The sequence below is a fragment of the Peromyscus leucopus genome, chromosome 7, assembly GCF_004664715.2.
Source record: "Peromyscus leucopus breed LL Stock chromosome 7, UCI_PerLeu_2.1, whole genome shotgun sequence".
In the NCBI taxonomy this organism is placed as follows: domain Eukaryota; kingdom Metazoa; phylum Chordata; class Mammalia; order Rodentia; family Cricetidae; genus Peromyscus; species Peromyscus leucopus.
This window is the reverse complement of record NC_051069.1, coordinates 75435567-75448435: the sequence shown is the minus strand read 5'-3', so window position 1 is coordinate 75448435 and position 12869 is coordinate 75435567. Positions and strand designations below refer to the sequence as shown.

General features: G+C 43.6%; 1 protein-coding gene across 1 annotated transcript in view; it reads left to right on the top strand.

The window, feature by feature from the left end:
• The window catches only part of Ube3d (ubiquitin protein ligase E3D), a 150620-nt gene that overhangs the window by 9642 nt on the left and 128109 nt on the right, over nt 1-12869 (top strand). The window contains exons 2-3 of the mRNA XM_028875500.2: nt 2178-2374; nt 5380-5470. Of these exons, the coding sequence (XP_028731333.1) occupies nt 2178-2374; nt 5380-5470 (288 nt within the window). The remainder of the gene's footprint in view (nt 1-2177; nt 2375-5379; nt 5471-12869) is intronic.

Sequence of the window (12869 nt, the reverse complement as noted above, 5' to 3'; positions counted from 1 at the left end):
TTTTCTACATATCAGCCACGGGTTCCCCTATTCTCCCCCCTCCCAAACCCTCCCCTTATCCCCAGCCTTCCCGCCATTCCCACCTCCTCCAGGGCAAATCCTCCCCCAGGACTGCAATCAACCTGGTAGACTCAGTCCAGGCAGGTCTAGTCCTTTCCTCCAAGACTGAGCCGAGTGTCCCTGCATAAGCTCCAGGTTTCAAACAGCCAACTCATGCAATGAGCGCAGGACTTGGTCCCACTGCCTAGTTGCCTCCCAAACTGATCAAGCCAATCAACTGGCTCACCTATTCAGAGGGCCTGATCCAGCTGGGGTCCCCTCAGCCTTTGGTTCATAGTTCATGTGTTTCCATTCATTTGGCTATTTTTTTCAATAATTGAGTAGAACCGAAATTTATTATAAGCCACAGTTGTCCTAGGGACCTCCATACTATATATATAGCCTCTATGGTTCTGTGGGCTGTGGTCTGATTGTTCTTTATTTTATATCTAGAATCCACTTATGAGTGAGTACATACCATGACTGTCTTTCTGGGTTTGGGTTACCTCACTCAGGATGATTTTTTCTAGTTCCATCCATTTGTCTGCAAATTTCATGCTTTCATTGTTTTTCTCTGCTGAGTAGTACTCCATTGTGTATATGTACCACATTTTTTTTCATCCATTCTTCCGTTGATGGGCATCTAGGTTGTTTCCAGGTTCTGGCTATTACAAATAGTGCTGCTATGAACATAGCTGAGCATGTATCTTTATGGTATGAATCAGCATTCCTTGGGTATATGCCCAAGAGTGGGATGGCTGGGTCTTGAGGTAGTTCGATTCCTAATTTTCTGAGAAACCGCCATACTGATTTCCACAGTGGTTGTACAAGCTTACATTCCCACCAACAGTGGAGGAGTGTTCCCTTTGCTCCACATCCTCTCCAACATTGGCTGTCATTGGTGTTTTTGATCGTAGCCATTCTAACAGGTGTAAGGTGGTATCTCAGAGTCGTTTTGATTTGCATTTCTCTGATGATTAAGGATGTTGAGCATTTCTTTAAATGTCTTTCAACCATTTGTAGTTCTTGTTTTGTGAATTCTCTGTTTAGCTCTTTAGCTCATTTTTTAATTGGACTGTTCAGTATTTTGATGTCTAGTAACTGTGTTCTTGCACAGTACAAATCCTGGCTTTCATTAGCTCATGATGTTTATCTCCCTGGTCAGTCTTCTGTGCTCCAGGATACTGCTGGATCTTTTACTGTTACCTCTTCTCCCCTCTACCTGCTGTAACCCTCTTATAGCCCAAATGCTTGTGTCCTCGTGAAATCTGTGGGGTTTAAATTCAAAACCCGCAGAGAAGTGATGTTAGGAGGCCAGCCTCTGGGAGAGGTCATTGGGTTTCTGTGAGGTCATGAGGATGTAACCACTAGGATGAGGGTAATACAAGAAGAGAGAGAGAGACCCCCAGAGCTGCCTCCCGACATATTATCTTCTAGAGGCCATGTGGTTTATGGTACTGCCAGTCTCCAGATCTGCACCTTCAGCATCCTCAGGATGAACACCAATACCGAAGACTTGCATCTGTGTTGAATGTGTAAGCTTTCCCCCCTTGCTGTGATGATCTCCCAACAATACAGTTCGAGAACTGTTGACATACATGTGGTTTAAAATTACTGAGGTAGCAAAGTAGACACCAAACTACACACCTAACTGTGGCCTCTTTTGGTGCAGCCTATGGGCCAAGAGTTGTGTTTTTCTTTTGTTTGGAGTTTGTTGTTTGAGACAGTCTCACTGTAGATCCCAGGCTGGTGGAGAACTCAGGAAACATTTATTCTCTGACTTTTTGCAGAAAGCTGGCTGGCGTCAGTGTTTCCCTGTGGACATCTTGCATAGCAGTTAACAATACTGTGATTTCCTGACTTTAATGCTGTCTCAGAAACAAGAGTTAAAAACATGACCCAGGACTTCTACAGGGTGACAGTCTTGCCTGTTCTAACCTACAGTCTTGTCTGGTCTAACCTGATCTGGCTTGTTTCCCAGGGTTCTATTTTCTGGGGACAGGGATTTTAGGGTCTCTCTGGGAGAGAAGCAGAGAAATTCAGGGCTAAGCTTTTGCTTATTTCATGCAGTGTGAAACATGTGAAATTTCTCTCATCAGAGAGAAATTATTAACTTGGGTTTTATTTTGCACTATCAGTGAGCCCGATGAAGGAGGGATGCACCTGGACGTTTCCATAACGCCCACCTCACTCTTGATGCGAACCCCTGATGGCTGCACCGAGACCCAGCTTCCAGCAGAGGTCAGGCTTGCGCCTTCCTCGTGCGGCGGGCTGAAATATATCCACGGAGATGGGTTGCACCTGCGTCTGCAGGCCCACACTGACTCCAGCCCACGTGAGTAGGAGCTGCACCCCGATGGACGTTGACATTCATTAAGTCAGTGACTTGGAAGGGCTAGAGATGAAGACGTTTCAGGGTCTCGATCCACTCTGCCAGTTACCAGCTTAACTTTTCCGAACCTTCGCTTCTTAAGAATACGCTTTAATTCTTTGAGCATTTTTAATCTCGTGGCAGACTTGAGAAGAAGGTACAGATATTTCCCCCAAATCACCCAGTTTATTTCTTTAATCATAAATGTCTGGCCCTCAGACATGAGGATAAAATAATAAAACCGTTGTCCCAAACCTGGTTGGTTTTAATGTAGTCATTCAGCAGACAGGATAGCTCAAACTAGGTGTGAGCCGTTTGATGTGGGTGCTGGGGACACAGACACCAACCAGCCGCCAAGGCCTCTGCGATTGTGGAGGGTATATGCTAATGGGTGGGAACATCGGATGCTGCCCACCTAATTAAAGTGCATAGAGCAAAGTGCTGTGGTAGAGAAGGAAGAGGCATACCGTTGGGGAGTAATGAGTTTAGTGAAGGCTCCCTGAGGGTGAGCTGATTTGACCAGAGAACTGAGCAGTGGAAATTACCCCATCCGTGCAGAGACCATTCTAGATGGAATAATACATGTAGAGGACCCAAAGTTGCATGTGAGGAATCATATGGTGTTGTCACTGGAGTGGTTGTAAGTGCAGTGTTTGTGATTGTATACAAACTCAGAAATGTATATTGATACAGCTAGATGTTAAAAACAACAGCAAAAACCTTTTCTTTTTGTAAGATCTCATCTTTTTTTTTTTTTTTTTAATGCTGGCTCATTGTATCTCATACAATGTAATGGGTGCTGTAGATGAGGAAAATGCTGTGAAGCCAGCATTGGAGGAAACCGGGCTGATGCTTTGTATCAGAGAAAGACCTTCATTCTTAATTCTTTCTATTACACCCTAAGGCCGCATTGCTGAGCCGTCTGTAATAAGCCCTTCATCAGAACGTTGTGGAGCCCTGAGGTGGGAACAACAGGATTGTCCTAAGAAGCCTGTCAGAGATTTTAGAAAGGCAAGAGAAGGTAGAGGGAACGTCACTTATTCTTTTCCCCAAGAGTAATTTTGCTGATGTTCTGAATCAGTGAATGTTTGAAATATGCAGAATCAGTTTTTAGAAACAAGGGACAGGGAAAAGAGATGTCCTGCTTAAGTGGCATCCAATAAACACCTAGAGTGACATTGAATCCCGGAAAGCAGGGTGAGGCCACCAGGAGTGGAACGTAGACCAACTGCCTTCCTGACTGTCCCCACATTCTGGGATGGAGGTGCCAGTGAGGATCTTTGATGACATCACTTCTCTGTTAGCAACAGTAGGCACAGCAGGAACTTCCTGTGGAGTTTGGAAGCTGGTAGAAGGCAGGCATGGGAGCCACCATGTTTTCTAGGACTCTGATGGTAAAGACAGAGGAATGGGGACATCCAGGGACAGAATGTTTGAGTGTGCTGCTCACTCATATTCGGAATTATTTTTAACATTTTCAGTTAATGAGCAACATTTAATACTGACTGTGGACAAAATAAATCCACTACTGTGTGTTGGTTTTTTGTATTGTTTATGTTTGTTGGACTGTTTCTTTATGTTTTTGAAACATTTTGCTCCAATACCTGAAAAGGGAAACTTTCAAAACCTGTTCTATGGTGCATGCAAGGCTCTGTAAAGCGGATTCTTCAGCTTTTTAATTGCTTTAGCGCTTTCTGCATAATAGGTGAGGAATAAATATTTGCCGCATGAATGATTGTCAGGTAGGAGCATGCTGAGGCGCACTGAAATCTAAGTACTGTAGGAAGCAACTTTTGAAATTTTTAGCATTCAGTTGTGTCTCAAGGTTTAAAGAGCTAGTTGCCTTCTCAGCTTTTAGGGAGTAGTCATGGCACACACCACCCTGGCACACTGTTTTGAAGTTGCTGTGGGTGAAATGGTGACGCTCGGTGCACAGCGTATGGTCTGCCATTAACCTTTCCCAGTGGCAGTGAGCATCTAGGATTCCATCCTTGACTTAATTAATGGCCAGCAGAGAGCAGTGTTCCACTGAAAACTGATTTGTTCTGAAGAGGATGTTGGAGGGTTTACCTAGGTCTTCTTTATAGATGCTCAGCATTGAAGAATAATACTGTTTATTTAACCTTCATGCAGGAGGGATTTGTAGAGACACTTAGAGATTAAACCGCAGAATTTTTAATTGCAAGGACTTAAACTTTCTGGCATCTTATAAAGCATTTTAAAGTACATAAAAGGTAACACCAAGCAGATTCTGTTGCTTGCTTATAATAACTATGACCTCATTTCTTCAATTAGGTTTTTTTATAGACAAATAATGCAGTGCTTTTTTTTTTTAAATAAAAATTTCCTTCAATTACAAATGAAACATCAGAATGAGAGGTATAAGCCATCCAGTGCAACTGGATGGGAAATCTAAACTTTCCCCACAGCTCTCAGTACCTCCCCCTCCCTCTCATCCCCATCTCCCACAGTTCCATCCGACACTGGATTTTGCTCTTGGATAAAGAAACTCTTAGGAGATTTGCATTCCTGGGACCTGCTTCACAAAGACCAGCCTGGATGTCCATTTTGCTTGCTCATACTGTTTAATGTGTAGGGGTGGACCTAAAACTTAACCACAAAAACAAAAACCAGATCGAACTGAAATTTTAGCTATCCATCTCCACTCGTTGTTAATACAGAACTGATCATATTTATAGAATAGAGAAGAAATCCACCAGTATGTTGCATGGTAATCTAGGGCAATGGCTGGCTCAGGAATGCTAAGCAAAAGCTGTTGTTTTGGGAAACACTTCACAATGTTTGCCTCTGGTTGAGTCATCGGATAGTGCTAATTAAGCCTATACTTCTGAGTAAATCATAAACAGTGTGTATTGGTGGTAATTTATTGTGCTAGGAAGCCCTTTAAACATGATACAATATGTTTGTTCCAAACCTCTAAGACTTGCTGTTTTGTTGATTTCCTTTAGAATTGATTTCAGTGTTTAATCAAAGCTTGCAAGCCCAAGAATGTTGCACGTTTTATTGCCAGTCCTGTGGTGAAGTCACGATAAAGGACAGGTAAGGAATGTATTGAGCACTGATTAGAACTGTGCCTGGTGATGGTTTCTGGAAGCTATTACCAAGGGAACAGTGGGGGCCTTAAAATGAGAACCAGCTAAGTTTCTCTTTGAACAAAGTGAACTCTGACTCTCACCATGATCCTGGAAGGGAACATAGTGTGGTCTGAGGGAGGAAGCTGGTCTTGGTGGAAGGGCCTGGAGCAGTCACTGAGCAGAGCGCCATGGAGTCATCTCTTATGGGACTCTTTTCTTCTGACGGTGTGTGAGGGTTTCCACAGGAAGTGAATTTTCTACCTGCAGGAGCTGTGCAGCGGGATTGATTTGAGCTAGTTCAGTCAGGGCCTTTCTAAAACCCATTTCCTAGTTCCCTGCTTATTAAGATGGAGCATACAGAGCACAAATTAACCTTTTCTCGGTGATTAGGTTAATCTTGTAACCTGCTCTGGTGATGTGCTGTAATTACTCTATGGAGAAGGGGAGGACTTTGCTATTTCCTTAGCATTCCCAAGTTGGCTCCTACTTCTTCTTTTTTTAAAAACTGTTTTCTCTTTCTCAAGTCAGCTTTCTCATTTCTTGGGCATAAATGCTTCCTCTGAATTTTCAGCTTCCAGTGACTCATGTCGAAGACAGATGAAACCATTATTACTGTTAGCAGTATTTAAAGGAAGAATTCTTTGCTGGATTCTTGGCTGGATTTTCTAAGTTAGGTGCCTGAGACAAGCAAATGTTGCTGCCTTTCTGAAGCCTGCTCCTCTTTCAACGTCCTTAACTCCATAATGCCAAACCTCTACCTAGCAGATTTCTTCCTGCTCCCCGTACATAGTCACCAGGCACGGTGGCCATTGTCTCTTTCCTCTGCTCACTGTCTCCTTCCCTAATGACACTCTGTCTACAGCCTGCTGTCTGATCAGCCTCCTTCTCATTTTGCCCTGTGCAGATGCACTGCCCCACCACTGAGGAGGGGTTCTAAAGCCCAGGTGTTCGTTCTCGATGGGGAGCTGCGATCCTTTGCACACCACAGCAGCTCCCCTGTACTCCCTCCAGTTTCAGCTCCTCCTTTAGTCTCCCCCAGCCCCCTCGCCAAGCTCACAAGTATCACAAGGGTCTGTCTGGTCATGAGCTTGTGTTCCATAGCCTTGGTTACTTCTCTTCACCCTGAGGCCTCCTGAAAGCTACTCCCTATCCTGAAAGCTACTCCCTATCCTGAAAGCTACTCCCTATCCTGAAAGCTACTCCCTTTCCTGAATGCACCCCTACCCTCCATCACTCCCTGGTTCGCCCCAACCTAAGTTTCAGAACTCAGCTGACCTGACATCCACTTCTTTGCGGCCTTGTCTCCCTCCTGAGTTGCATTGGGTGTTCGCTGAGGTTCATTTGCCTGTCTTCCTTCATACACTGTGGGCTTGAGAACTGGAGATCGCCGCACTGACCTCCATGCCCTTTATTCCTCTCTCTTGATTGTACAATATAGAGAGGTAGCCAGCAATGGCGAGACGGAGTTTCCATCCACCACTCAACTAGCTCAGTGATCGTAGATAAGTAATTTAATCACTCACTTTGACAATGTCCTTATTGAGAAAATGTAGCTAACACCAGGCCTTACCTCATAGTGCTATTGATAGGATTCGATGATTCAAGTGTTTCTAGCAGAGCCTGGTACCGGGTAAGCCTTCACCATGCATTAGTAGCTACTGCAGTAACCATTGTTATTACCAGCATCCCCAGTGTCAGGCATGGTGCCTAGAGGAAAAGTTCTTAGTAAGTTTTTGCTGGGTTGAATGTAGTAAAACTTGGTGTGTTTATTTTGGCTTCCCACCAGCCTTTCTTGCTTGCCTCCTGATCTTGGCAGTGTTCCAAGTAGATGAGCTGGCACAAATGCACACCCTCAAGGTTTGGGGAGGTTACAAACAGAGCTCCTTTTGAGTGATTGGCCTGAGTGAAAAATGAAGGGGTCTTACCTCTACAGAGACGAAGTTGCTATGAATCTGCCCTTGGTGACAGACCCACTTCTGAAAGAGCCAAGAGATCTCTGTATTTTGGCCTTCTCTCAGTCTGTTTCAGGCTTTGGTTTAATTCTCAGATGAAGTTTCTGAACCATCTCCTCCCAAACCACATGCAGTGATCCGGAAGTTCCAGCAGGAACGGTTATATTCTTGGTGCTCATTACAGAAGGGAAACGCTGTTTCTTTACTTCTTGGTGTTTGTGCTTCATGGGAAAGGATGCTGATGGGAGAGGCCTCACTGTGGTGCCTGTCTCTCTATCCAGGACTCTAGTCTTCTGTTTTGTGTCAGTCCTGTCTGTGATTCTAAAATTGAGAGCTGGAAGGGTGTGGGGCTAATGGTGAAAGACAGCCTTTTTTTTTTTTTCTTTTCTTTTTCTTTTTGCTGTCAGGAGGCTTGGCATTCCATTCCTCTCTGGAGAATGGAACATGGGTGTGAACTTCTGCTTTCTCACTGAGAGGACAGAGGACCTTCTCTGTACCACTTGAACTTCTTGTAGTAAAGCCTTCTAGTAACGCATGCTTTCCAAACTTACCAAGAGAGCTAAGCACTGTAGCATATATAACAGAGTAAATGCTCAGCAAGCTTTATAATTGGTTTTATTGATTTCTTCTCCCCTTTTCAGATTGTTTTTATTAGTAAACTAGCAAATGACCTAGTTTAATGTCTCAAACATTTTGGGCTGAGGACTGTGCCTGACATAGTCTGTAGGTTTCAGAATGAGAAGATGGACGCCGGCCTGCTCCCTGCCCTTCCACAGCACACCTATGTACCAGGCCTGCGTGCATGTCTTGAGCAACACAGGCGGTAATGCTCAAGGTTTGCGTTCATCTCCATCTTAGACAACATGCCCCACGATTCTGGATGGGCTTCCCCCTAGTGTCTGCTCACGGATCTCACAATTTACTGTTGAAACCAATCCTGGAACTCTGCACTTTCCCCTTTGGTGACATGTTCTATGTGGTTGGTAAGGACCACTTTGGTGCTTCTTGAAAAGAAAACAAGGCCAGAGGTGTTTCAAGAGAGCTGATGTGTGTTCTCATCAATATCAACGAATTATAAACAGCGTTCTCAGGAAGATATCTAGGATTATTGACCCCTTTCTTTTACATTTTTCTTTTATTATTTTTATAATGTAAGTCTGTGTGTGGGTGTGCATGCAGTTGCCTATAGAATCCAGAAGAGGCTGTCAGATTCCCTGGATCTGGAGTTACAGGTGGTTGTAAGGCACCCTGTGTGGGTGCTGGGAGCTGAGCCCAGGACCTCTGTGAGAGTGGTATGCTCTTAATCTTTGAACCATCTCTCAAGCCTTTTTATATGGGAATAAGTTACATTAGTTTGGGGGCATTATTTTTCTATCTGTAAAATGAAGAAGTTAGGCTAGCGAAACCCATGAAAGCTTCATCAGCATGAAACTCCTGATCATTGAAACTCAAGAGCTTATGCTCTGGGCTTCTGTGACTCCTGAGTATCTGGATAGTTCAAGGCTAAAGCATGTTCTGTTCTTTCTTTCTGAATGAGAAAGATTCTTGTCAAGGAAAGTCCAGAAGTAACATATAAAGACATCGACTCAGAAAGACCCGTTAATGGCTTTTCATTCTCAGCACCAGAGCATCTGAGCTCTGGGATTTATTATCGCCTTTCTCTTAATTTAGGGCTGCAAATTCTTAGCCAGTTTGTTTTGGTTGCATATTAATTAGCAACATCTTGTTTCATTACAAGACAGTTCTCCAATTTATAATTATTTTAGTTCAAGTTTTCCTACAAAATTGGTCTGAATATGCAGTTTTTGACTATGTTTTTGTTGGGACCAAACAGGTCATCCTACATTTTCCTTTTTTTGTAAGTAGTCTAATAAACAGCCAGAGGTCATTGTGTTTAGATTTTGATATGCCCTCTAGAAATCGATTCGTGTCAGACAAGAATGACATTAGTGGCCACACGGATTTTCTGCACATACCTCGGTTTTCAGACTGCCCATGGCATTGTCCTGAGGTCTGTCACCTACACTGGCAATGCTCGGTGTCAGCCCCAAGCTCTTGGGGGACCCTGAAACTCTAGGAGAACAGCAGGATGGGCTTTGTGGAAACAGATGTCGCAGTGTCCAACTGCTTGATGGAGCCACTTGACAGGCCAGCTCTAATTGTAGCTGAAAATAGATACTCTTGTGAATATCAGCACTTGTTTATAAAAGGAGCGAATAGATTAAAAAAGTACAGAATCAGGCCTTGGGTACATGATAGTGGTACATGTACAAAGCATGTCCAGTCTCTGTCATCCTGCTCCTCTCCCCTAAATCAGGAGGTTTTGTATACTGGCCTGTTGGCAATATTGCATAAATTTAGGAATACGATTATATATTACAGATTAATAATGGTATGTACATTCTAAAGCTATGTAAAACTAGCTTTAGAATGTAAAGCTAGTTTTATAGTGCTGGTGGCCTGCCAGTTGGATAATGTTACCTGAATTTACTTAAATTCTGGTTGCTGTACTTTGAGCTTTAAATATTTGATATTTTTTCTTAAGATCTTTAATGTTCAGTTGGTTATAATTAAATCTGTAAGAAGTTGTATGGTATTGCCTGAATAATTGTCATTGATTAGAAGCTGACTTCAAAGTTCCACATATGTTTAAATATCAAAACTTCATCAATACCTTTTATTAAAGTTACATGTTACATGTCATTATTTTCCAAAAGTTTATGCTTCAAATGCATCAAAAGTAAGTAGCAAACTTGAATTTATTGTAAACATGTACTGAATTTATTGTAAACATGTACTGTTTCTCGCAGAATCTTTAATCTAGAGGAAAGCCTAAGTTCCTACTTCCCTTTCTCTCTAAACAGCAGATTTTTAGCTAAACTGTCTTGAATTAAAAACTAAAGGTTTCTGTGTTATTTGAACATCTTCTTGGAAAGTAGAGGATATCAAAATACACTTTTCAGTGTTTATTTCGGAAGATGTGTTTTCACTAGAGCTGTGATTAAAATACATCTTTTGTTCGTAAAGTTTTCATGCTCCCCCCCTTCCCCCCCCAGTAAATCAGAAAAATTTCTTTCTACTGTAAAAACCCTTTAATTTTTGCTGTGAGTTGTGAATTACGCACTTCTTTCTGCTGCCTTCTGTAGATGGTTCAAGGATCCATTGCAGCCTTCAGTCACTGTGATGTGGGGTCAAGTGAACGTTGAACTCTGCTGTTTTGTGTAATGTGCATCGGTTCTCCCAGGTCTTTGTGCACACTTTCATGTCTTTGATCATACATCGTTCTCTGCCATTCTGTCTCTTTTCATTGCACTGAGGTTCTGTACTGGTCCTGTAGGCACAGTGTCAGGAAGCAGAGAATCTTGATAGAGAAGATCCACGAACCTATGGATGCCTAAATTCTTGCTTTCACTTTCCTCCTTAAAACACTGTGATGCTTCTACCTATTTTTAGTCCTAAAGTCTCCATGCATGTAACTCCCTACGGAAGGTTTGGTCATTTCCCTGCTCAGCCTTTACTACTGCCCTGTATTGCCAGGGAGGTGAATGTATACCAAGGGAAAGAGTGCTTTTAGAGCCAGGAAGACCTGGATAAAGACCCTTGCTTCAGTCTTCACCTCTAATTCTGTGGACTTGTGAAGGTTCTTTCACACTCCTAAGCCCCATTTTCCTCCTGTGTGACAGGAGCATTGTTGTTTTTATCTCACAAAGTGTCCTGAGCATTACATATGGTAAGGTGTATGCGGTGCTACCAGGGGTCTTATTAATTGCTTCTACCCATGCAGTCTCACAAGATTACTGTAGGACACATTTGTTGCTGGCCAGGCAACACCAAGAATGCCTCTCTGACCCAAGTCCAGACACTGGGCCCTGCATGGGTGGAGTCCTGCTGAGGAGAGGGAGGAGGGATTATAGGAAATGGGGTCAGAAACATCACAGGAAAACTCACAGAAACCACTAGTCTGGCTCATGGGAACTCACAGAGTCTGAACCAACCACCAGGGAGTTTGCATGGGACCAAGCTAAGCCCTCTGAATATATGTGACAGTTGTGTAAGTTGGTCTATACGTGGGAATCCCAGCAATGGGAGCAGGGGCTGTCACTGGTGCTTTGACTGGCTCTTGGGATCCTAGTCCTCATGCTGGATTGCCTTGCCCAGCTCAAATACAGGGGAAGGTGCTTGGTATGCCATGTTTGGCTGATACCTGTGGGAGGCCTGCCCCTTTCTGAGCGATTACAAAGAAGGAGGAAGGGTGATGGGGAGGCTGTGGTCAGGATGTAAAATAAATAAATTAATTAATAATAATTAAAAAAAAGAATTCCTCCCTGTCTGGGCTTTGCTGCAGTCCATGCAAGTGATAGTTGATATTCTCACTGGGGGACCCTGGTCTCCCATGTGAGACAGTTCCAGGTACAGAGCACGAGATCTACATCAGGCAGGTGCAGTTGCTGCTTCAGCTGAGAAGCTTCCCCTGCCCTGAGTGACAGTGTCTCCTCACAGTTCTTTGGTTTTGGCTCTTAGGGTTTTACTGAGGTGACTGCATGCAGGGAAGGTCAAAGCATACTTCCTTACCAAATGTGTGCAGCTCATTCATAGATCTTCCTAGTAAGATGCAATTTACGAATTGTGGATCATTTCTACTGTAAGCAGTGTTGCCTAGCAATGTATGTGATGCCTAGGATCTTACCTGGTTTCCAGGGTAACGAAGCTAGGTGGCTATTCCAAAGGTCAGACACTCGAGCAGCAAGGGGAAGGGTCTGTTAATCCTTACACCCCAGTGTGCAGCAGATCCAGCCAGGAGCCTCACATGTGAGACTTCTCGAAACTTACTACTTCATCCCTCCAAGAAATCCTTCAGAAGTGTGTCAGACAGTAGGGATTCGGTGCAGAGATAAAGAGATGCAGTGCCTGCCTTTATGCTGTTTCTTCCAGTGCCCTAAATTCCTTACACTGCTGGAGGAACTCCTGTTTTCTTATCTTTCAAAGGCCAGCTCAGAAGTTACCTATTCTCTAGAGCTGATAAACAGAATACATCCTTAGTACTCTCTGTCTGTCCACCCTGTATGCATGGTCTGGTTGGGGAGTACTCTGAACCCCTAAAAAATAAAATGTAGATGTGGTGTTTACATGGGAATGTATGCTTGAGAAGGGGGCCTGACTCTTTCATCACATTTTCATTGGGATCTATACTGTCACCCTCCACCGAGGGGTTAGAGCCTCATTACTCTATTATGAGCTTTTTTATGCATACTTTTGCTTACTATGTGTACTCTATACTTCCTACTAGAATACCGAGAGAGAGAGAGAGAGAGAGAGAGAGAGAGAGAGAGAGAGAGAGAGAGAAAGAGAGAGAGAGAGAGATTGTGCACATGGGCTTGGGTGCCATATATTAGGCCAACATATTGCCCCAGC